At 41.0% G+C, this 25096-nt stretch overlaps 1 protein-coding gene across 5 annotated transcripts in view; it reads left to right on the top strand.

The window, feature by feature from the left end:
• The window catches only part of LOC126457588 (thialysine N-epsilon-acetyltransferase-like), a 142098-nt gene that overhangs the window by 95051 nt on the left and 21951 nt on the right, over positions 1-25096 (top strand). For 4 of the 5 annotated variants that reach the window (XM_050094019.1, XM_050094022.1, XM_050094021.1 and 1 more), the window contains one exon: positions 16284-16456. In XM_050094019.1, coding sequence (XP_049949976.1) covers positions 16284-16456 — 173 coding nt within the window. Of the gene's footprint in view, positions 1-16283; positions 16457-21527; positions 21712-25096 lie in introns of all 5 variants that reach the window. The other variant, XR_007585491.1, reaches the window with a different exon arrangement.

Here is a 25096-nt window from a genome sequence, read left to right on the forward strand (position 1 = left end):
TAATTGTGTGCATCAGTTGCTTTACACTAGACTTCATACTTAACATAAACAGCAATAGCTCATGCTTTTACTTGTTTTCTGCAATGTGGAGGCATCAGATTAGGCAGATATTAAAAGTGTTTCCATTCCTGAACAGACATGATGCTCAGTGGTGAACAGTACATGGGTGTAATATGTACTTCCATCGATTCACACATTGACTGTGAGTTCATTTAGCTTATTACTCAAACTTTCTAATATCCTGATTGAAGATTGCCTGTTGATGCTTTTCAGAAACAGTCTTTAGCAGGTTTAGTTTTGGAACACCTGTTAACATCACAGTAGTTTATCTTCACTGAAAAATTCTCATTTATGTCTAGATCCTGCCAGTATTATAATCTTGATCTTTAGAAACAATTTCCCCACTTCAGATACAAGTTTCTGAAGCTTTACTCACAAATCACTCCACACCACTTGAGCAGCTTCTCATTGTTGTCTCTGCCTCTAAACTATCCTGATCGGACTGTGTGCACCTACCCATAGCAGTTCACTGTCATAATGCTGAGTTCCAGTGATGGTGCCAATCCTTAGAAGTGTAGCAGCACCACCATTTACGATAGGGAAATTTAATTTTGTGCAATATTCTGAGCACAAGTTACAGCCAGGTGTGAGCCAGATTGCAGTAAGTTACGCTGACCAGTGGTTGCGAAGTGGAATGGAGGCCACATGGCCATCGAACTGCTGAACAGAGTAAACGCAGCAGTTCGCATGGCAGAAACTATAGGCAGAAGGGGCCCACTGGCACTACTAGGGTGTGGGGTGTACGTGACTCGGAGCGATGCGTTAATGAAACAAAGGCACGCAGCCGAGTATAAATGGGTGTTGTTTTCTGACGAGATTCATTCAAGTGTGGCAGCTCTCCTGGATGGTGGGGCATGTTGCGCCACTGTCTACAGGCAGAACAGATGGGGCGACAGCATCTCAGTCCACAGGGGGTCATTGGTTCAACCCTCTGAGTCTGACACAGGGTCCACAGCTAGCCAGGGCAGACCACTTCGGCTCGCTACTATGGGCAATCGACTCAGCTCCCGGCACATGCTGGAGACTTTCATGGTGAGGGCTGCAGATTTGGATGCCGGATCGTGGGTGTTGTTGCCGCCGCATTCCCAGCTGTGCCAGCTGAGGAAGAAGCAGCAACGGGGCCAGCCTACGGCTCCTGGCGGAGCAGCGCAGAGACAACAAGGACAGAGGTCGCTGAGTCGGCTGCTGGCGCAGCCATCCTTACGTAATCGGAACTCTGCAGCTGGCGTACAAGGTCGGCTCAATGCAGCATTGCGCGCACAGGCCACTGGAGTGCTACCTCAGCAATGGGGGGCCTTATGATGTGACCGAGGTGAACGAAGCACTGTAGTGGAAACAAATAAATCATTTGGAAAGTTCTCGCCATGTTCTAACATGCCACATTTTGACACCATCCACAACATTTGGTCTCAGAATAGCGGACATTGTCTGTCCAGTATGACATTCGAGCCCACTGCCTGCAGTACAGTCACAAGATGTGGTGAGTGCTGACAAAATTGTTCTTTATGAGTGTTGAACGTTTTCTTTCTTTTTGGTTTTTTCGAGTATGGCTTCTGGCAATCCACATTATAGATGTTTTGCAAGGGCATAGTATATTTTGTTGTCAGAGTAAGTGTTAGTATGTTTTAGGAGTAACATTGTTTTGTGGTGTTTAATTACTTTTGGTGTTAATTTGAGTATCATGATACTGAGTGTGATAATACGGAGCTGTAGGAAGTCAGATTATTCTTGTACTTAATCCCAAACCAAAACGACTACCTGGGAATGAAAGCAACACAATGGCAGAGTCAAGGACACAAGTTGTGTCGGAACCAGAAGCAGTGCGGATTTTGATGGAAAACACAGCACAATTTATAGCAGACAATACACAGTTGAGAAGTGAATTAGCATCTAGATGTGAGCGGGAAACCGCATCTGATCAGTCCTTGTTGCCGCTGGTGCAGGAAGTCGATCCAGCCACCGCGAGTCTGATTATTCTGTTTTCTGACAAGGCATCTGAGGATGTGCGTTCATTTGTGGAGGACTTGGAGACTTCAGCAGTGATGAATGGTTGTTCTGATGTACAGTTGTTACATGTAGCCAAGATTAGACTAACGGGTGAAGCGAAAACATATGTAAGATGTTCTGAGACCTTAAGGAAGGCAGGACAGTTTAAGCAGTTAAAAGGAAGGGCTTTTACAAAGGTAAAAGAAACAAAATAGCACTCAGTACATTAGGGAGAGGTTAAGTACAATGACAAAGAGACAGGGCGAGACAGTGGAGAAATTTCCGGACAGGGTAAGGGAAATTAATGAGTATACTTACGAGTTGGGTCAGAGTGATGAAACGGATAGTGTTCTGTTGCAGGAGACAGAGCAAAGGGCACTTGATGTATTTTTGAGAGGGTTACCGGCGCATATGTCACAGAAGGTGCGTGAAGGGACTCTGAAAAATTTGTATTCGGCCATTCAGTGTGAGGAAATAGACGTGGCAACAGGGGTACGTGAGAGGCAAATAATATGTTGTATAGGAAGTGTGCAGAGGCAATGTACTCAGTCACTGAGGAATAGAGCAAGGGGTGGAAATAAGCAGCGTGGAGGATGGAGAAGTGGAGATAGGAGAAGTGGACAAGAGTTAAATGACAGAGGGGGCGCGAGACCCACCTAAGGGCGCTCCCATTTAATTTCAGTGCTACAAATACGTATGCAGAGGTGGAATGTTCAGTGGTAGGATCCGAAGGAACTAAAAAGTTTAAGATTTTGTTGGACACAGGGGTGCAAGTGTCAATAGTTACTAAGAATATAATGGGACGAAGGAAGTTAGACCCACCACATTATAGGTTGCGTGGAGTGGGGGATAAGGGGGTCACGCCTTTGGGCTCGGTGACAGTTGAATTTCGCATAGGGAAAGTTCGATTTAATGCATGCATGGAGGTGGTACCATGGGTAATGTCACACCTTTGGGCTCGGTGACAGTTGAATTTCGTATAGGGAAAGTCCGATTTAATGCATGCATGGAGGTGGTACCATGGGTAAGTGAGGGCTACAACATGATCCTAGGAGTAGATTTCTTGCATCAACATCGTGCCAAAATTGACCTTGGACAACAAACTGTGGAACTTGGTGGAATGTTATTTCTGCTAGGGGAAACTGTTGTTAATGCAGAGCTGTTAGAGCTGTTGCGAGGGGCATTCAATGTAATGAACAAAACAATTGAGCCGTGTACATTAGCATTAAGGCTTAATTCGCATGAGTGTGTGCCTAGTGACACTGGGAAGTCACTTTGGGTAAGTGTGGAGTCAAATCTACCTATGGATACAGTATGTGTTATTGAGTCATTGGAGGATAATGAAGATTTGGGTTCATTGGTTTGTTTTGTGAAACGTAGTGTTGTACATGTACAGGAGGGGAACGACGGGTGAGTAGTTCCCGTGAATGTGGATAATTTTAGCGCTGTAGATGTGAATTTGAGGAAAGGAGTTTTAGTAGCAAATTTAGATGAGTCAGATGACGAAGACTGGTGTTCGAGAGGTAGACGAAGTGATCAACCTCTAACTGCGATACAACTGCATTGTGTGACAAAATTAAGCATTTGGAAGGAGGAGTAAGAAAGCATGTGGAAGAATTTTTGTGGGAATTTAAGGATTTGTTTTTTCCACAAGGGCCGTTACCAGCAACTCCATTAGTTCAACATAGAATACCAACAGGGAATGAAGCACTGGTTTACCATAAACCATACAGAATACCAAGGTATTTGCAGCTGATTGTGGAGGATTTCATTGATCAGCAGCTTGCGGATGGTATTATAGAGCATAGTAATAGTTGCTGGGGAGCGGGCATTGTTGTTGTGCCTAAAAAATCTGTGAATGGAACTGAGAAATACCGGTTCTGTTGTGACTACCAATACCTCAATAATAAGACAGTAACAGATACATACCCCATTCCAAACATATCAGAGACTTTGGATCGGGACCATGCCAGTACTTTTCTTCAATGGATTTGACAAGTGGTTATCATCAGTTAGAGGTGGCTCCAGAGCATCATCGAAAAACTGCTTTCTCTACTCCTGGAGGCCATAACCAGTACAGCAGAATACCATTCGATTTGAAAAACACTCCGGCAATGTTTCAGAGGTTACTAGACAGTGTCTTGAGGGTTTTGAAACCACAGCAGTGTCTTGTCTATTTGGATGACATTATAGTGTTTTCAAGTAGTATGGGCCAACATAGACAGTGGTTGAGGGAAGTCTTTATGAGGTTAACAGCAGCCCCTTTGGCATTGAGCCTGGAGAAGTGTCATTTTGCATTAGAAGAAGTAAAATATTTGGTTCATATTATTAGTAAGAACAGAGTGCGAACAGATCCGAAGTTGGTACAGGCTGTAAGGGATTTTCGGGAACCAAAAACAGTTAAGGAAGTGCAGTCATTCATCGGAATTTGCAATTTCTATCAAAAGTTCGTGAAGGGTTTTGCAGGTTTAGCACAGCCGTTTACGCGATTGTTATGGAAGGGTGTGAAATTTGAGTGGACAGAAGAGTGTCAGAAAGTGCTTGACAAACTGAAAGAAGTGTTAACATCAAGTCCAGTTCTTGTGTTTCCAGATTTTGAAAAGGAGTTTATACTAGCATGTGATGCATCGAATCAAGCATTAGGGTGTGTACTTAGTCAGGAAATTGATGGGAAGGAACATCCTGTAGCCTATGTGTCTAGGCAGTTGAATGCAGTCAAGAAGAATTACTCAATGACAGAGAGAGAGATGCTTAGCGTAATCTATGGAATCACATATTTTAAATGTTATTTATATGGGAGAAGATTTCGGGTACTGACAGATTATGCTGCGTTGAAGTGGTTGTTGGGGTTGGAGGATACATCCACTAGACTCGCTAGATGGGCTGTGAGGCTTAGTGAATTCGACTACGAGGTGGTGCACAAGCCTGGGAAGAAGCACAGTAATGTCGATGCACTAAGTAGGAAGATGACGAAAGTAGAAGTCATAGGTTATGACCTAGCGGTATGACAAAAATTACAGGATGTGGACAATTATTGTAAATTGTATCAGACACAGCTACAATTTAATATGTACAGTGGTGTTCTATGCAGGGAAACTAAGTTAATGGCAAGGGTAGTAGTGCCAGTGAAGTTGAGGGATGAGGTTTTAAAGGAAGCACATGATCACATGTTATCCGGTCATGGAGGATGTAGAGCAATGAATAGGAGCGTGGCGGAGAGGTGGAGAAGTAGGAAAGGAGATGTGGATCAGTATGTCAAGAATTGTATACCATGTGCACAGATAGCAGATTTGAACCAGAAAGAGATACAGCTACAACAATTACCGGAAGCAACATGTCCATTCTCTTTTCTGGGGATTGATATCTTAGGTCCTTTTAGGTGAACACCATCAGGCAACAGATTCATTCTGACAATAATAGACCATTTTTCAAGGTATGTGGAGGTGGTGGCTATGGCAAATCAACAGGCACCAATGGTCGCGCAAGCATTAGTAAACAACTGGATTTTGAAGTATGGTGTACCAGAGACAATAATTACTGACCAAAGGACCAACTTCATGTCGGATTTAATGAAGGAGCTGTGTAAATTGTTGAACGTAAAAAAGTTGAGGATGAACACATTGCACCCACAGGCGAATGGAAGGACGGAACGAGTACACAGAACAATCGGGAAGATGCTGAGTTTTTATGTGGATTCTCATCACCATCAGTGGGGCAAGTATCTGAAGGATTTGTATGCGCATACAATGCAAAAGTCCATACAAATACCGGTTTGTCTCCATATGTGGTAGTGTATGGGCAAAAAATGCCACCACCATTAGATTTAGTGAAGCTACAGAAAGGAAGGACTGGCAAATCTGTACAGCAATTTGCAAGAACAATTCGGGATGTTTGGAAACGGATACAAAAGGTGAATACAAAGGCTTTGAAAAGGCAGGAAGATGCAGTAAAGCGGAAGGGAAGTTTACCGCAGTATAAAGTGGGGCAATGGGAAATGCTGTCCAGCCCTTATACGCAAAAAGAGAAAACAAAGAAGTTCCTCACGAGGTATCAAGGGCAATACCAAGTTATTGAAACCACATCTCCCATTAATGTTAAGCTTCAGCTGCCAACTAGAATGATGATGGTACACGTTGGAAGGTTATGGCCATTTAAGGGTTGCCCGGATGTGATTCGAGGTGCGTCACAGGAAGGAAAGAGGAAGAAAGAGAGAGTGAAGAGAGGTGCTAAGCACAGAGAAAGACAAGAAGATAGAGTACAGCATGAAGTACCATATGCTTTGCGGTCTAGAAATTAGTAGAGTATTTGTAGTTTTTTTTTGTTTCTTGTTATGTATCATGGGTATTGCATAGGTTAATTAAGTATTGTATTTTATATGTGTTTTCGAGTATTGTGAGCCTGTTGGGGCAGCAGTCCTTTTGAAGAGGGAGGAAGGGTAATGGTGATCCCTGCCCTCAGGTCACTGAAAATGGAAGTGTAGTGTCTGACGTATGTGGAGTGTTGTTGGAGGAGAAATCGAACACAGTTCTGGAGAAATAAATGCGTCGGAGTGAATTTTGCACCCAAGCCGTAATAAATACATGTTGAACAATGCCAGAGTCATACAATTTCTTGTTTAAATTTTTATTATCGACATTTCTGGGTCAGGAAAGTTGTGTTTATTGCACCAGTTCATATAATGTAAATTTAAGGATGAAAGTAGTCACACAATCGGTGTTGTGTTTTGATCAAAAATAGTGAATGCCGGAGGGAAATTTGTGAAACTACGAATATGAGACACATGCATGGTGCTGTTATTTTTAGCTAGGGGGAAGGGAACAGACTGTCCATGGGACATCATGGAGCCAATATTGAGCTTGCAACAGGTCGGGATGCATTGAATCTTCTCCACAAACGAGAATTTGGTAGTAGTAGCAACTTATTTTGAGTAAGGAGTGTTTACGGAAGTAAAAGTGCGTAGAGCTCGAAGGAAGCAGAATTTTAATCAGTAGAACCAAGTGTAACATAATGGGACCAACCTTCCATCTGCCAGCGTCAATTTCAGGAGTCACGCAATTGAATGTTACACAGCTACAGCTGTACTGGCCAGAAACGACTTTAGAGTTTTTGCCAAGGCAGAATCTGACCTCGTTAACTCAAACTCTGGAGCCAGGTCTGTTGAGATCCGTAAACCAGTTCATTTTAGAGCAAGAGCGGCGCATATCAGGTGAACAGCTTGTTCAACATGTCGCGCAGTATAGGGAAAGGCAACGGCAAATAATGATCTACATCTACATCTACATTTATACTCCGCAAGCCACCCAACGGTGTGTGGCAGAGGGCACTTTACGTGCCACTGTCATTACCTCCCTTTTCTGTTCCAGTCACGTATGGTTCGCGGGAAGAACGGCTGTCTGAAAGCCTCCGTGCGCGCTTGAATCTCTCTAATTTTACATTCGAGATCTCCTCAGGAGGTATAAGTAGGGGGAAGCAATATATTCGATACCTCATCCAGAAATGCACCCTCTCGAAACCTGGTGAGCAAGCTACACCGTGATGCAGAGCGCCTCTCTTGCAGAGTCTGCCACTTGAGTTTGCTAAAAATCTCCGTAACGCTATCACGGCTACCAAATAACCCTGTGACGAAACGCGCCGCTCTTCTTTGGATCTTCTCTATCTCCTCCGTCAACCCGATCTGGTACGGATCCCACACTGATGAGCAATACTCAAGTATGGGTTGAACGAGTGTTTTGTAAGCCACCTCCTTTGTTGATGGACTACATTTTCTAAGGACTCTCCCAATGAATTTCAACCTGGTACCCGCCTTACCAACAACAATTAATTTTATATGATCATTCCACTTCAAATCATTCCGCACGCATACTCCCAGATATTTTACAGAAGTAACTGCTACCAGTGTTTGTTCCACTATCATATAATCATACAATAAGGGATCCTTCTTTCTATGTATTCGCAATACATTACATTTGTCTATGTTAAGAGTCAGTTGCCACTCCCTTCACCAAGTGCCTATCCGCTGCAGATCTTCCTGCATTACGCTACAATTTTCTAATGCTGCAACTTCTCTGTATACTACAGCATCATCTGTGAAAAGCTGCATGGAACTTCCAACACTATCTACTAGGTCATTTATATATATTGTGAAAAGCAATGGTCCCATAACACTCCCCTGTGGCATACCAGAGGTTACTTTAACGTCTGTAGACGTCTCTCCATTGATAACAACATGCTGTGTTCTGTTTGCTAAGAACTCTTCAATCCAGCCACACAGCTGGTCTGATATTCTGTAGGCTCTTACTTTGTTTATCAGGCAACAGTGCAGAACTGTATCGAATGCCTTCCGGAAGTCAAGGAAAATAGCATCTACCTGGGAGCTTGTATCTAATATTTTCTGGGTCTCATGAACAAATAAAGCGAGTTGGGTCTCACACGATTGCTGGTTCCGGAATCCATGTTGATTCCTACAGAGCAGATTCCTACAGAGTAGATTCTTTCCAAAAACAACATGATACTAGAGCACAAAACATGTTCTAAAATTCTTCAACACATCGACATCAGAGATATAGGTCTATAGTTTTGCGCATCTGCTCGACGACCCTTCTTGAAGACTGGGACTACCTGTGCTCTTTTCCGATCATTTTGAACCTTCCGTTCCTCTAGAGACTTCCGGTACATGACTGTTAGAGGGGGGCAAGTTCTTTCGCATACTCTGTGTAGAATCGAATTGGTATCCCGTCAGGTCCAGTGGACTTTCCTCTGTTGAGTGATTCCAGTTGCTTTTCTATTCCTTGGACACTTATTTCGATGTCAGTCATTTTTTCGTTTGTGCGAGGATTTAGAAAAGGAACTGCAGTGCGGTCTTCCTCTGTGAAACAGCTTTGGAAAAAGTTGTTTAGTATTTCAGCTTTACGCGTGTCATCCTCTGTTTCAATGCCATCATCATCCTGGAGTGTCTGGATATGCTGTTTCGAGCCACTTACTGATTTAACATAAGACCAGAACTTCCTAGGATTTTCTGTCAAGTTGGTACATAGAATTTTACTTTCGAATTCACTGAACACTTCACGCATAGCCCTCCTTACGGTAACTTTGACTTCGTTTAGTTTCTGTTTGTCTGAGAGGTTTTGGCTGCGTTTGAACTTGGAGTGAAGCTCTCTTTGCTTTCGCAGTAGTTTCCTAACTTTGTTGTTGAACCATGGTGGGTTTTTCCCGTCCCTCACAGTTTTACTCGACATATACCTGTCTAAAACACATTTTACGATTGCCTTGAAATTTTTCCATAAACACTCAACATTGTCAGTGTCGGAACAGAAATTTTCGTTTTGATCTGTTAGGTAGTCTGAAATCTGCCTTCTATTACACTTGCTAAACAGATAAACCTTCCTCCCTTTTTTTATATTCCTATTAACTTCCATATTCAGGGATATTGCAACGGCCTTATGATCACTGATTTCCTGTTCTGCACTTACAGAGTTGAAAAGTTCGGGTCTGTTTGTTATCAGTAGGTCCAAGATGTTATCTCCACGAGTCGGTTCTCTGTTTAATTGCTCGAGGTAATTTTCGGATAGTGCACTCAGTATAATGTCACTCGATGCTCTGTCCCTACCACCCGTCCTAAACATCTGAGTGTCCCAGTCTATATCTGGTAAATTGAAATCTCCACCTAGGATTATAACATGCTGAGAAAATTTATGTGAAATGTATTCCAAATTTTCTCTCAGTTGTTCTGCCACTAATGCTGCTGAGTCAGGAGGTCGGTAAAAGGAGCCAATTATTAACCTAGCTCGGTTGTTGAGTGTAACCTCCACCTATAATACTTCACAGGAACTATCCACTTCTACTTCACTACAGGATAAACTACTGCTAGCACCGACAAACACTCCACCACCGGTTGCATGCAATCTATCCTTTCTAAACACCGTCTGTGCCTTTGTAAAAATTTCGGCAGAATTTATCTCTGGCTTCAGTTCTGTACCTATAACAATTTCAGCTTCCGTGCTTTCTATCAGCGCTTGAAGTTCCAGTACTTTACAAATGCAGCTTCGACAGTTTACAATTACAATACCAATTGCTGCTTGGTCCCTGCATGTCCTGACTTTGCCTCGCACCCTTTGAGGCTGTTGCCCTTTCTGTACGTGCCTGAGGCCATCTAACCTAAAAAACTGCCCAGTCCATGCCACATAACCTCTGCTACCCGTGTAGCCACTTGCTGCGGGTAATGGACTCCTGACCTATCCAGCGGAACCCGAAACCCCACCACCCTATGACGCAAGTCGAGGAATCTGCAGCCCACACGGTCGCAGAACCGTCTCAGCCTCTGATTCAGACCCTCCACTCGGCTCTGTACCAAAGGTCCGCAGTCAGTCCTGTCGACGATGCTGCAGATGGTGAGCTCTGCTTTGAACCCGCTAGCGAGACTGGCAGTCTTCACCAAATCAGATAGCCGCTGGAAGCCAGAGAGGATTTCCTCCGATCCATAGTGACACACATCATTGGTGCCGACGTGAGTGATCACCTGCAGATGGGTGCACCCTGTACCCTTCATGGCATCCGGAAGGACCTTTTCCACATCTGGAATGACTCCCCCCGGTATGCACACGGAGTGCACATTGGTTTTCTTCCCCTCTCTTGCTGCCATATGCCTAAGGGGCCCCATTACGCACCTGACGTTGGAGCTCCCAACTACCAGTAAGTCCACCCTCTGCGACCGCCCGGATCTTGCAGACTGAGGGGCAACCTCTGGAACAGGACAAGCAGCCATGTCCGGCCGAAGATCAGTATCAGCCTGAGACAGAGCCTGAAATCGGTTCATCAGACAAACTGGAGAGGCCTTCCGTTCAGCCCTCTGGAATGTCTTTCGCCCCCTGCCACTCCTCGAGATGACCTCCCACTCTACCACAGGTGAGGGATCAGCCTCAATGTGGGCAGTATCCCGGGCAGCCACAGTCGTAGTCCGATCGGGGGATGCGTGGGACGAGCTGGCCATCCCCGACAAACCCCCATCCGGACCCCCACAGTGATGCCCATTGGCAACAGCCTCAAGCTGTGTGACCGAAGCCAACACTGCCTGAAGCTGGGAGCATAGGGATGCCAACTCAGCCTGCATCCGAACACAGCAGTTGCAGTCCCTATCCATGCTAAAAACTGTTGTGCAAAGAACGTCTGAACTAATCTACAGAGAGCACAAACAAATCGATACAAAATTTAAATGGTTATTAAAATACAAGATTGCCTAGAAAATGCAGTAATGCTGCTACTTGGGCACTGCTGACACACTGCTCGGTGGCGGAAGGAGACTACGTGATTTTACACTATTCAGGTACTAAAATGCGATGCTACAACTCTCAAATACTATAATACGCCTGAAATTTATGAATTAAACAATGCAAGTACCAAAAACACGCAAAGAAATTAAGAATTAAACTATGTAACAAATAAGTGAGCTAGGAGTATACGACTTTCTGCTGGCAGCTGCTTATCCAACGGCAGCAGGGAGCACAGGGAGCATGATCATTTTGAGCACCTCTGTGCCAGGTGCCATCACAGCCTTAACTTTGTTATGTGTTGTTTTCTTTATGATCAGGCAGAGACTAATTCCAAGAGGGAACCAAGAATAGTCGAAGTCCCAGTGGATTGGATACCGAGGGTGCGAGACGAGTACGTAAGTGGTTGATCAAGCAGTGGTCATCCAGTTAAGAAGTTTTACACTTTGTTTCATGTCATGGTTTTAAGAGGGCACTAGACCACATTTAAGTTTTCTACTAGTAAGTAAGTGTGTCATAAGTGCCAATCCAAACAAGTTTAAGAGTTAGTTAAAGGATGACCCGGGGACCGGGTCTGCCAATCCAAACAAGTTTAAGAGTTAGTTAAAGGATGACCCGTGGACCGGGTCTTTCCGAAGAGGGTCATAATGTAGTGGCACCACGGTTTAGCATAGAGAAAGTTAGTTTTGTGCGATATTCTGAGCACAAGTTAAAGCCAGGTGTGGGCCAGATTGCAGTAAGTTACGCTGACCAGCGATTGCGAAGTGGAATGGAGGCCACAGGGCTGTCGAACCACTGAAAAAAGTAAACGCAGCAGTTCACATGGCACGAGCTATAGGCAGAAGGGGCCCACTGGTGCAACCGGGGTGTGGGGCATATGTGACTCGAAGCAATGAGTTAGCGAAACAGAGCCGTGCAGCCGAGTATAAATAGGTGTTGTTTTCTGATGAGATTCATTCAAGTGTGGCAGCTCTCCTGGATGGCGGGGCATGTCGCACCACCGGCAGAACAGATGGGGCGACAGTGTCTGAGGCCGACGCGGGGTCTGCAGCCAGCCAGGACAGGCTACTTTGGCTTGCTACCGTGGGCAGTCATCTCGGCTCCCGACACACGCAGGAGACTTTTGTGGCGAGGGCCACAGATTCGGATGCTGGATCGCGGGCAGTCATTGCCGCCACATTCCCAGCTATGCCAGCCAAGGAAGAAGCAGCAGCAGGGCCAGCTTACAGCTCCTGGCGGAGCAGTGCGGAAACGAGGACAGAGGTCGCTGAGTCGGCTGCTGGTGCAGCCATCCTTACATAATCGGAACTCTGCAGCTGGCGTACAAGGCCGGCTCAACACAGCATTGTGTTCACAGACTGCCGGGGTGCTACCTCATCAATGCAGGGCCTTGTGATGTCGACCAAGGTGAACGAAGCACTGTAGTGGAAACAAATAAATCATTCGGAAAGTTCTCGCCGAGTTCTAACATGCCACATTCTGACACCATCCACTTCAGAAGTAATAACAGCACAGATGTAAGAAAGTAACTACATTTGTTATTTGTATGATCCAGTTTCAACTGTGGATGTGAAAAATGTTAAGAAGCTATGATGAAAAAGTTAGAATGTAATGGCAGTGAAGAGTTTGAGAAGAGTAATATACCATCCTGAATAGGTACAAAATATAATGGGCAATATTAATAGGAAATCAGCTAAAAAATAATGCTACTTAACATTATTGAATAAAAATGTCTGCAATTGCTGAACACTAAAAATTCCCACAACTTATTAAAGAAAATATTCAAGGGGAAAAAATTCAGAGCACAAAGTCTAATAGTCAGTAAATCATTATCATAGAATGCTGTTTGTGGAATGAACTATGGCTATCATATTTAAATAATAGAAATTACTAGAAAGTTAATGGTCATATATAAATGAAATGTTAAAGTCATGATTCATGGCATTTCATGTAGTGCTTTTGGTTAATCTAGAACAGGGCCGGCCAGAAATTCTGCACGCGTGCGGTGCTCTTGCACATGTGCAACTTCCGGGTCACAGCGTGCACGCCGCAGCCGTCAGCGTTCATGTAGTGCATGTTTCTACTCACAGATGTCGCTCCTCTGTTACACAAAATGCGTTATCGACACCTCGTACGTATATCACAACCTGGGCTGTAACTGTAAGATCTGTTGCTTCATCGAGCGCAACAGAGAAAGCGACAAAGTATTTAGCCTTATTTATTAGCTGCCTGTGCAGATCGCCGCCCATAGCACTGATACGTCTTGTCACTGTTTGTTTGGATCGACTGATTTCTTGGAACCTGCTAACGTTCATGGGACACACAAGTTCTGCAGCATCAGTCAGACACCCTTTCACAAACTCCCCTTCGGAAATGGGTTTCCCAGATTGTGCAATTCTTAATGCGATTTTAAAACTTGCTCGCAGTGAAGATTTAGTGTGGTTGTCATTCTGGAAAATTGAAAACAGTACATTGTACAGCGTACAGTAAAATAGACATAAATGTAGCGCAAGAAACTAAGAGTTCAAGAAGTATCAGTTACTTTGACATACAGTAAAATCGAGTTGATGTGTCTCATCCATTTTCTGAAGGACATTTAATTTTGCTTGCCATTCTTCACTGTTGAGTACACTACACTCGTCTTTGTGATATGTATTGTAATGTCTTTCAATTGAAAACTTAAGCTGGATGCCTATTATTCGGCGGTACAGCAAACACTGTGAGTTTTCACCAATGGCTACAAAAAAGAATTGCAGTTCCCAGTCATTTTTAAACGACTGAGAACATAGATCTCCTGTCCATTGCTTTTTCACAGTACTTGCCATTTATCAGTACTGCTCTGTTAATGTTACGGTCACCAGGGGTAAACGAGACAGGATATGTTGCGCTCTTGCTTGTACCACATAAACAGGAGCCGCTGCCGTTCATTTAGGACACATGTCTAATAACAGATGTCGCTGTCGCACACGTGCGCACATGTGCAGCACTTTCGCACGTCTGCACACTGTGCAGCGTTTGGCCAGCCCTGATCTAGAATTTGTAGAAGGAGTAACACACTGACACTGCTTTCCTATCAACTTTCTTTTTCCAGTTTCTAATTACATATTTTCACATCTCTTCCACAATTTGACTAAGTTCCGCCACAGCTTCTTTTCCAGTGGCATAATAACTGGATCCTCAATAAACTGAGTGTATATTCCAGTTCAGAAAGTAAATATCTACTCACCAAGTGTAAATTCTGACATATCCGCCTTATGATATGATCTCTGTCTGTTACATTTCCACTGTTATTTTTCACTATATATACTTCACTGAAACCCAAATAAAACATTTCTCTTTCATTAGTGGTAGTATTTTCATTCGTCTGTTGACCAAAGTTCAACAATATTGGACATGTCATGATATTACAGTTTAAGGAAGAAAAAAAAGAAACATACAGGCTTTACATTATTACTGATCTTCTTTGACAAAGATGAATCAAGTAGTTGGCTGTGGCATTATGGTAGGAGCCATTTGCCTGAAGTAATTTAAGGAAATCAAAGAAAACATAAATCTTGTTGGCCAGATGGAGATTTAGATTACCGTCTTTCTGAATACAAGGCTTCTCTGTTTAAAAACAGTGCAACCTAATTCAGTTTATCCCTAGTGTGCAATACTGTTTTTCAAAGAAGGTACTTAAGAATGTAAGACCCTGGTGCTATCTTTATCAATATTTATCACTGCACACAGTATACATGCTTTATGTCATGATGTACCATTACACCCACTAACGTTTGGCATCAAGACCATGGCAGCAATGTTTGGTTTCCACTTTGTGTACTGCAGCTTCCTATTTGCTTGCCTGAAGAATTGAGTCAGTATCCCTCCATAATGAGGCCAATGATGAGCTCAGAAAGAGGATAAGGTGTTCATATTATCAACTGTGGAACTTTGGAGTATGTTTTCCATTAAAGAAAAGGAAACATTATTTCTTTATCTACTCATATTATCCAGAATAACTCTCCTGCTCCTGTTGTAACAATCCATTATTTAATTTTTTTTTTTAATTTTATAATCTTCTGTAGACTACTCGCAAGGTGTATCTTTAACTCTGGATAACGTTGTTGATATTAGTTGTAAATGTGATACTAATAAATGGAGGAAACATTCTGTCATGTCTTTTCTTCATGATAATTGTAATATTATTTGCATCATCTCTTGTTTCTGCTACTTTCCTGTACATCTGCCTGACCAAACATAATGCTATATTACAAGATTAGTTCAGTTACCCCATCACAGGTAGCTTTTACATATCCAGGACACATTTTCAGATTGTTCAGTCTGTGTTGTGATTAATTCTGCTACATATTCACATCTCCAAATATATCTGTAGAATACATAACAGTAAGAGATTCGCATAAGGGACAGACATGCCATAAACTGTTGCTAAGACTACGATATGAACAAATTGTTTATGCTGGGAATGCTCTGAGATATTATGTACTAGGATAATATATGTAAGTATATTGCTCATCATTATTTAAACATCTGTCACCAATTTTGAGAAAAGGTAACAGAATAATGCATTCTTTTACCGATCTTCAGTCTCTTGTTGGATGGGGACATCAGTAGAGAAATTTCTGTAAGTGTTGTATACCTCTTCCAGATTATGTGGGGTCGAAACACAGGTATAAGTTATTTTACAGTGAAGATCACCTTATTTTCTCTTCTCTAACCAGTCCTGATGTTCATGGTAATAAGAATTGTGTTTTTTTTATCTCATCTTCAGACTTAATGTAGTATGTCTGCTGTTGTAAGGTAATATAAGAATCTACTTATTTCAGCAGATGATGTTTGTATTTAGTGTAGGCACCCTGATGCTGATTTAATGTTATCAGTAATTATGATTTATGCATCTTGAACTCATTAAGGAAATAATTATGTTCACTTAATTTAGTGGGATGTAACATAAAGAAGATTGCAATGTTTTAACAGTTTCAGATGTATTGAAAATGGGAGACAGCTGTGCAAAGCTTATTGGACATGCTTTGTATTTCTTTTCCTATTCCTCTCAAAGGGGACGTACAATTTACTTAGAGGATATTTATGTTACACCTGAGTACAGGGGATCAAAGCTTGGTTCAGCTCTTTTTGATAAGGTGGCAAAGGTAAGGTTTTATCCATACTGTTATTTGTGTGCTTGGGTATTAAATCAGCCTGGAAAAACAAACCATTGTTTCAGCAGCCCAAGTAAATAAGTATACTATATACATTGGACTTAATGAATTTTTAATATTAATGTTTAATTTAATATTATTGCTTTATGTGAAAAATTTACCATAAAATGCAGTTGGTTACACCACAAGAAGCTTAAGATTAATTCCAAAAGAATATCAAAACTTTCATATTCCATGTGAACAAGACAAGTTGGCATAATAGGCAACTACCAGGTCTTTGTCATAACTTACATATACCTTGTTTTATGTGACTTCAATTTAATCCAACATGTGTTACTGTTGTTGACACCTTGTGTCATGTGGTTTCTGTATAAGACAACATGCTGTGTTGACAAAGATTTCGAAATTGCAAATCTTAAAATTACATTTTGCACTTTTCCTTTCTATGTCATAGGTGTATATAGATCCCCCTGTGGAAACTCTGATGCTTTTCTGAAATCACTTGATGGAGTCTTAAGTAAATTAATGTCAGGCTGTAGAAGTGTAAATCCTGTCATACTGGGAGATCTGAACATCAACACTTTACATGATGGTCACAAAAGCAAACATTTGACAGATTGTATCCTGTCTTATGGGGCTAAAAATCTTCTTGGACCAGTACCCACCAGAATAGCTAACACACATAGTAGTTCAATTGATCATGTTAACACAAATTGTGACCACATCATCGCAACAGACATAATAAATAGTCACCTCTCAGATCATTTAGGCCAAACACTAGTGTTATAAAGGAATACCAATTTCAAACAAAAAAAAGTACATGCAGAGGCGAATATATCTGCAAACACCATTGCTACACTAAGAAACAGTTTAAGCCAGGAAACATGAGAATCAGTTATAACTACCATTTGGGTCAACAACAAATGTAACATGTTCACAGAAATTATTACTGAGCACTTAAATAGAGCCATGCCATTAAGAAAAGTGAGTATCCAGAAAAATCAGCCTTCAAAATCATAACCTGCGCCACTAGATTTTAAAACAAAAGATCTGAAAGAAAAAATGGAAAACATGTATAGCTTACACAGACTGACTAACTCAGAGTTAATTAAAGAACTCTACAAGTAGTACAAATATAAGTACCGCAAGGAAGTCAGGAGATTCAAATAAGAAAGAATCAGCCAATTGATACAAGATTCAGATAACATTTCAAAGACTTACTGGTCGTTTGTAAATAAAATCAGAAGCAATGAAACAGAAACTAAAGTTAATAATGCACAATTAACTGTGAATAATGAAGATATCTCTGGTCCTCTTCTAGTCAGCAATATTTTTAATAATTGCTTCATAGATGCCATTGAAAAGATGTCTCTATGAAACAGGATATACGGCACTTATTTGAGTCCTGTAACAAATAGAACTACAGAACACTACCTGCAGTAAGCACATATGACATTCTGCAGCTTATTGGTAACCTCAGAAACAAAAAATCAACAGGATTAGATGAAATTTCTCCTTATCTATTGAAAAAATGTAAACATGAACTAATGAAACCACTAGTTCATCTAATAAACTGTGTTCTCAAAGACAGTGTGTTCCCTGACGAGCTGAATCTATCTGTAGTGAAACCAATACACAAAAACCCTCAGCAAACTGATAGAGAAAATAATATTAAAAAACAGTTTGGAACATTACAACAATGCTGACATATTAAGTGATTTCCAGCATGGTTTCAGAAGAGGTTGAAGTACCACATCAGCAGCTGTACAATTTGTCCATAATGTGCTTGAAAAAATAAATGAAAAATCCCAAGCAGCAGGTGCATTCCTTGACCTCTCGAGGGCTTTTGATAGAGTACATCATGATGTGCTCTTATCAAAAATTGTGAAGAGTGGTGTCACTGGAAAACTCATGCAATTGCTAGAAACATATTTAAAGGGTAGACAACAGTGCACGGAGATTATATACTCTAATAGAGAAATACTGGAGAGGAGAAGGTCAAGTATAAGAAATATGCATTTTGGTGTTCCTCAGAGCTCAATTTAGGTCCAGTCCTATTTGTATACTATGTAAATGATTTCCCTAGTTCTCTTGACAATAAGCAGTTGATCTATATGTATGCAGGTGATACATCTGGTGTCTGCTATGCAGACAGTGAGCCCAGCCTAATGGAAGAGATACATAACTTTATTGAAAAAGCAAGAGCTCACTTTGAAAGAGAGAACCCAAAGGTAAACATAGAAAAACTAATATTATTGATTTTAAATCCAGTGGTCCAAACAGACAAAATACTGTGATTGATGAAATTCTACCAAAAACATTTACAGATTGTAAATTCTTGGGTTTATGCACAGATGATCGACTTTAATGGAAGCAGCAAGCTGATTATCTCTGTAAACAAATAACACCCAGTCTATATGTAGTAAGAAGATTATCACCATATCTTAATTCTTAAACCCTAAGGACTGTATATTATGGATTAGTGTATCCTTTCTTTTCTTATGTAATAGTACTGTGGGGTGGGACATGCCAAACTAATATGAAAAGTGTTTTCATACTCCAGAAGTGAGCCTTGAGGATCAAGCCAAAGTAAAACCAGGAACTTTTTGCAAACCCCTATTCATTAGACACACTATTCTCACAGTTTATGCTATGTATATACTAGAAACTATAATGCTAGCAAAACAAGACAGTAAGATCACAAAAAGAAACATGGATATTCACAACTATGAAACAAGGCATAGAAAAGATTTTCATATGGCTAACAGAAGATTAAATTTAACAGCAAAAAGCCCTTATGTCAAAGGAGCTGTTTTTAATAACTTGTTACCAAATGAAGTAAATATATTGACAGGGGATACTTTTAAAAAGAGAGTCAAGCAGTGGCTTATCCAAAAATACCCATATAACTGGAATTTATCATGAACTAAAATGTAATAAGAAATAATGTAAACTAAAAAAAAATGTAATTTTAAAACTTTATGCTTAGTTGAAAATGCACATGCATGTAAAATTAGGTGTTATAGGCAATAAATTGGATTGAATTGGTTGTTTTACTGTTGTTGAGTACTTCTTGAGTGTCACATTACCTTGACATAATGATTTAGTAATGAGATATGAGATAATTGTGTGTTTGTTTAAAATTCTGCTTCACAGTATGCAAAATAACTGTAAAAATAGGCAAGATGTTATTGAAAGCATTAGATTCAGTCATCCATACAGTGTGTTCAGTGAATCTCATCATGAAGTAGACATGCATGTATGTTGAACAAATCAAGGTATATGTTAGCAGGCAGAAGTGGCCACTATAGACTGCTTCTCTGAAGTGTAGTAAAAAGATATTATAAGTATTGCTGATTTACTAACACTGATAATTAAGGTAATTACTTCCAGAGACTACTATCAACTGTTTATATACAGGAAAAATTAAAAACCTATTTAATATGAACATTATTATTCAAACGAATTTATGCCTAGGAGTCCAAATATTCTGATAAACTGTAGGAACAGCTAACAAGATACTCTTTTACTTTGTTTTGTAATACTGGGGACTTCCAAGTTCCATCTCAATGTGTACAGGTAGCCTGCTACAGAGCTTTACACCAGACTGTCTAACTCCATTGTAAACCATAAGTAGTGTCAATAAAGTGCTTTTAACTTGTGTGAGGCAGCAGTGTGTTTAGATTATGATCACCGTTGGTCTGAAATTTTGTTCAGACAAACTGTGTAGTTCTTCTTTAATGTGCACTTCTTCAGTTTTTCAACTTCTCCTGAACTGAAAACTGTAAACTATTAATATACCTTCAGTTTCTCCAATAATAGTAAGTCCTTTTTCAAATATGATTATATTGATCCATCAGTTACAATATATTAACACAGCATATGCAATTCACAGGAATACATCAATCTGCCATTGTTTTGAATCTGTATGATATGCATAAATTACCATCTAAATATTAAGCATCATCTCCCCTCTGTGACGTCACTCCCATTGTCACTGTATGTGCTGTTCCGTGGTGCACCTTGCTTCTCTATGTGAGGATGTCATAGCACAGAGCAACTGCTCAACCAGCAAGTACAGGAACACATAGTAAAACTGCAGTCATCATCCCACCTTGGAGATGCTTTGCATCCATCTGGGCCAGTGTATATGCACAATATGAAACAAATTTCTGAACAGTATGTGATTCTAAATTACTTAACTAATCAAACAAATACTTTCCAATGTCACAACCATCATTTGTCTGTAAGGCAGATGTTGAGTAAAACGTCACTTTCCCCAAACTGATATGTTATATTAAAAGACACAGCCCCTATGGAAATTACTTTACTTCTAGTGCTGTCGTTATGAATTTCAGAATTCATCCTATATTCACTCTTACTGTTAAGTATGAGATAAAACTTGTGTCATGTAAGTGTATGGATCCCAAAGTCCCTGGAGAGGCTACTGCAAGACGTTCAGTTGTCAACTTTAAGTAATAATCTCTCTGCGCACTTCTACACAATTATTTTTTGCATTCCTTCAGAACATAATTCCATAGAACAGTACTGAGTGAAAAAAGTATGCTAGCACTCCTGTCTGCAGGGCAACACAAAGAGACAGAATTCTAAGTACAAAATCAAGCATAACTTAGTTTTTTGGGTAGCTTATTAACATTCTGGTGCCACTTCAGCTAGTTATCCATCTGGATGCCTTGAAACATCACACAAGGACTTTGATCTTATGTGTGTCTGTTTATCTCTGTGTTTGGGCCCTGTAAGTAATTTTTATTTGCCTGAAATTTGATACTGATACTATGAGTCTTTATAAGATTAAAGATTAACCTGTTTGCTGTGGGGCAGTTGTAAGCTTGTTAAAATTATTCTCATGTCTTTGTCTGGTTGGAATGTGTTTGCAGTCCCTGTCAGAATACTAGTGTCCTCAGCAAACATCACAATTTTTGAAGAGTCCTTAAGTTTCCGAGGTATAATTTACGTAAATCAAGAATAGGTGTGGGTCAGCCATTGAACCTTGGAGTACGTTATAATTATATACTGTTTCTTGCACATTTATATCTTTCAGAAAATTCATCTTGACTCACTGACCAATTACAAGAGTAAAACAAGGACGATGTTAGCAAATCAGCACGAAATATTAGTACTACCGTTGAAATGCCATCATAACCAGAATTACTGCTTTTAAGTGGCCTATGTGCATTTGTGATCTCTTTTACAATTGATTAGGAAAAACAGATGTTTCTGGTGGAGTAAGTAAAGCTTTTCTTTGTAACTCTAACAGACCATTTTTTGTTCTCATGCTTTCAGCTAACATTAGCAAGAGCTCATTAAATTTAGTGGTCAGTGATTTGAATTTACCATCAACTGTCTTACTAGTGCTATTATTATTTACCTTACTGAGTGTATTTGTTTTGAGTCTATTAATGCTTCAATTTGTCCTTGCAAAATTATTTTAATATTGAATTTTTTGTGCAAAGTTTTTTTGATGAAACAGTGAAGAATTTTGTTATATTTCTCTCAAATGTGCTTTAGGTAACTGGAACCTCTGCTTTAATATGAAGATTCTAGAGAAATGTATAAAATATGTAACTTCACTAATTTGGTACTAAGTCTCGATCTTCTTTCAGTCTCTTGCTGTTGATTGTCCTCCAACTGTTAGTGAATTTGACAAATTTATGCTTAATTATGTACAAATGTACACCACATTGCTGTAATTTATTTTTGATCTCTTCATATTTATTTGCACGCTGTACCTTCCACAGATACAAAGAGAAATTATCCTTGTGGATATGAAATAAGTCAAAAAAATCTTAAAAGATATTTTATTTAAAAGGTAATGAATAGCTTGTCACTATACATGCAGATTTTCAGTACACTGGGGCATAGTGAAAATTATAGGCTGTTGTAGGCACACATCTTAAAATAGAAGAATCATTGTACAACACTTATTTACAGGGATGCATTACTGCACTGAAATTGTACAGAAGTGGCGTTTAACTAATACTCAATTTGTTTTGTATTATTAGTAACATATACACATCAGTTGGTTCAACTAAGAAATTAATCACTGGACTAGAATTTGGCTCCTTATAAACAGAACTTTATTAGTAGAAGGTTTTTATGGCTGCTGGCAAGTTATGGAAAATGTGCTTTTCTGAATAATGGATATGTGACTTTAAAGTTTTGTGCCGATAATTCTTGTTTTTTAGTATTTTTTCCATGAACTGAACTCTTGATTTGAAAATGAGATACATTTTAATGACAAATTTCATTAAGAAAAAAAATGTATTGGGAATCAGTATTTAGTATCACCATTTCCCTAAACAGCCCTCTTCAGGATGTTATCGAGTTCTCACCACAGGTAATTCTTTTTAACAACACACACACATATACTCCCCCCCCCCCCCCGCCCCCCCCCCCCCCGCACATTCATTCACACAAGCAAGCACAACTCGTGCACATATGACTGCCATTTCTGGCAGCTCAAACCAGAATGAAACTGTCACATAGATTGGAAGCAACAATCTGGAGGGGGCAGTGAAGGGTAAGGGATATCAATGTATAATTGGGGAGAGTGAAAAGTGCTGTTGTGGGACAGGGAGGTGGGGAAGGGTGGCAAGGCAACAAGGAGTGAAAAAGGAGAGGAGAGAGTAAGATGGGTGGGTGCTTTGGCAGAGGGTGGCACACAAAGAGGGTGGGAGACAAGAAGAGGGAGGAGATGGTAGGACAGAGGGGATGGAAAATGTTGTGTGGAGGGTGTGGGGACAGTATGTTATTGTTAAGTTCAGGCCAGAATAATTTCGGGATTGGAGAATGCATTGTAAGGATAAGTGCCATTTGGGCATTTCAGAAAAGCTGGTGGTGGGGAGTATCCAGATGGCTCAGCTAGTAAAACAACCATTGAAATCAAACATGTCATGTTCAGCTGCAAGTTGTGCCATAGGGTGGTCTTCCTTGCTCTTGGCCACAATTTGTCAGTGGCCATTCATCCTGTTGGACAGCTGGTTGGTAGTCATATCAATATAAAAAGCTGTGCAATGATAGGAGCAGAGCTGTTACATGACACAGCTGCTTTCACAGGTGGACCACCCACTGATGGGGCAAGTTAAGCCTTGACAGGAATGGAATAAGAAGTGCTGAGTGGGTGGACTGGGCAGGTCGTCAACCTGGGTTTGCCACAGGGATGTGATTCTTGTGGCAAGGATTTGGTATTGGGAGTGACAGGGATGGACTAGGATATTGTGGGGGTTGGGTGGGTGATGGAACACCACATTGGGAGGGGTGGAAATGATATTGGGTAGGATGTCCATCATTTCAGGGCATTATGATAGCTAATCAGAGCCCTTGCAAAGGATGTGGATCAGTTGTTCCAATCTGGAGTGGCTGGTTCTTGGGCATGGTGAGAGGATTGGGGGTGTGAAGAGAAATGGCACAGGAGATCTGTTTGCAGACTATGTCTGGGGGATAATGCTTGTCTGTGAAGACATTGGTGAAATCCTCAACATACTGGGCAAGGGAGTTCTTGTCAGTGCAGATATGCCATCTGCAGGTGACCAGGCTGCATGGGAAGGATTTTCTTGTGTGGAAGGGTGTACAGTTGTTGAAATGCAGCTACTATTGGTGGTTGGTGGGTTTAATGTGGACAGAGGTGAGGTTGGAGCCATCAGGGAGGAGGAGGTCTATGTCCAGGATGTGGCACATTGGATTGAGGGAGAGAAGGTGTTGAGGTAATGAAGTAATGAAGAATGGTGTCTTGCCCCTGAGTCTAGATCTACATCTACATTTATACTCCTCAAGCCACCTGACAGTGTGTGGTGGAGATCTTGAAGATATCATCAATGAATCCAAACCAGACTAATGGTTTGGCATTTTGGGAAACAATTAAAGTCTCATTTAGGTGACCCATAAACAGGTTGGTATAGGAGGGTGCCATGCGAATGTCCTGTTTCTTTTTCCCCCCCTGTGTTGCAGACTTGCTTGCATATCCTTCCTTCAGAGTGGAAGTAGTTGTGAGTTAAGATGAAGTAATTAAGGTGCATGAGGAATGAGGTAGCAGATTTGGAGTCTGAAGGACATTAGGAAAGGTAGTGTACTATGGCAGTAAGACTGTGGGCATGAGGAATGTTCTTCTATAGGAAGGTGGCATCAACAATGATGAGTAGGGATCCAGGGGGTAAAAGGGTGGGAATGGTGGAGAGTTGGTGAAAGTAGTGGTTGGTACCTTTGATGTGGAAGGCTAGATTATGGGCAATTAGTTGGAGATGTAGATCAGTGAGGGTCAGAATTCTTTCTTTGGGGCAAAATAATCAGGCACAATTGGGCATCCAGAATTGCTCGGTTTGTGGATTGTGTGAAGCATGTAGGTGGGTGTGTGGGATGTCATAGGGATGTGGAGGGAAATGGATTCAGGGGAGAGGATCTGGGAAAGGCCTAAGGCTTTCAGCAGGGACTGGCGCTCATGTTGGATTTGTGAGATGGGATCACTCTGGCAGAGTTTATCAGTGGAGGAGTCAGATATTTGGCAGAGGCCCTCCACCAAGTAGTTACTGCAATTAATAAAAACAGTGCTGTACCTTTTGCCTGCAGGTAATGTGATTAGATCAGGATTTGTTTTGAGGTTGTGAATGACTGCTC

This window comes from Schistocerca serialis, chromosome 2 (assembly GCF_023864345.2).
Source record: "Schistocerca serialis cubense isolate TAMUIC-IGC-003099 chromosome 2, iqSchSeri2.2, whole genome shotgun sequence".
Lineage (NCBI taxonomy): Eukaryota > Metazoa > Arthropoda > Insecta > Orthoptera > Acrididae > Schistocerca > Schistocerca serialis.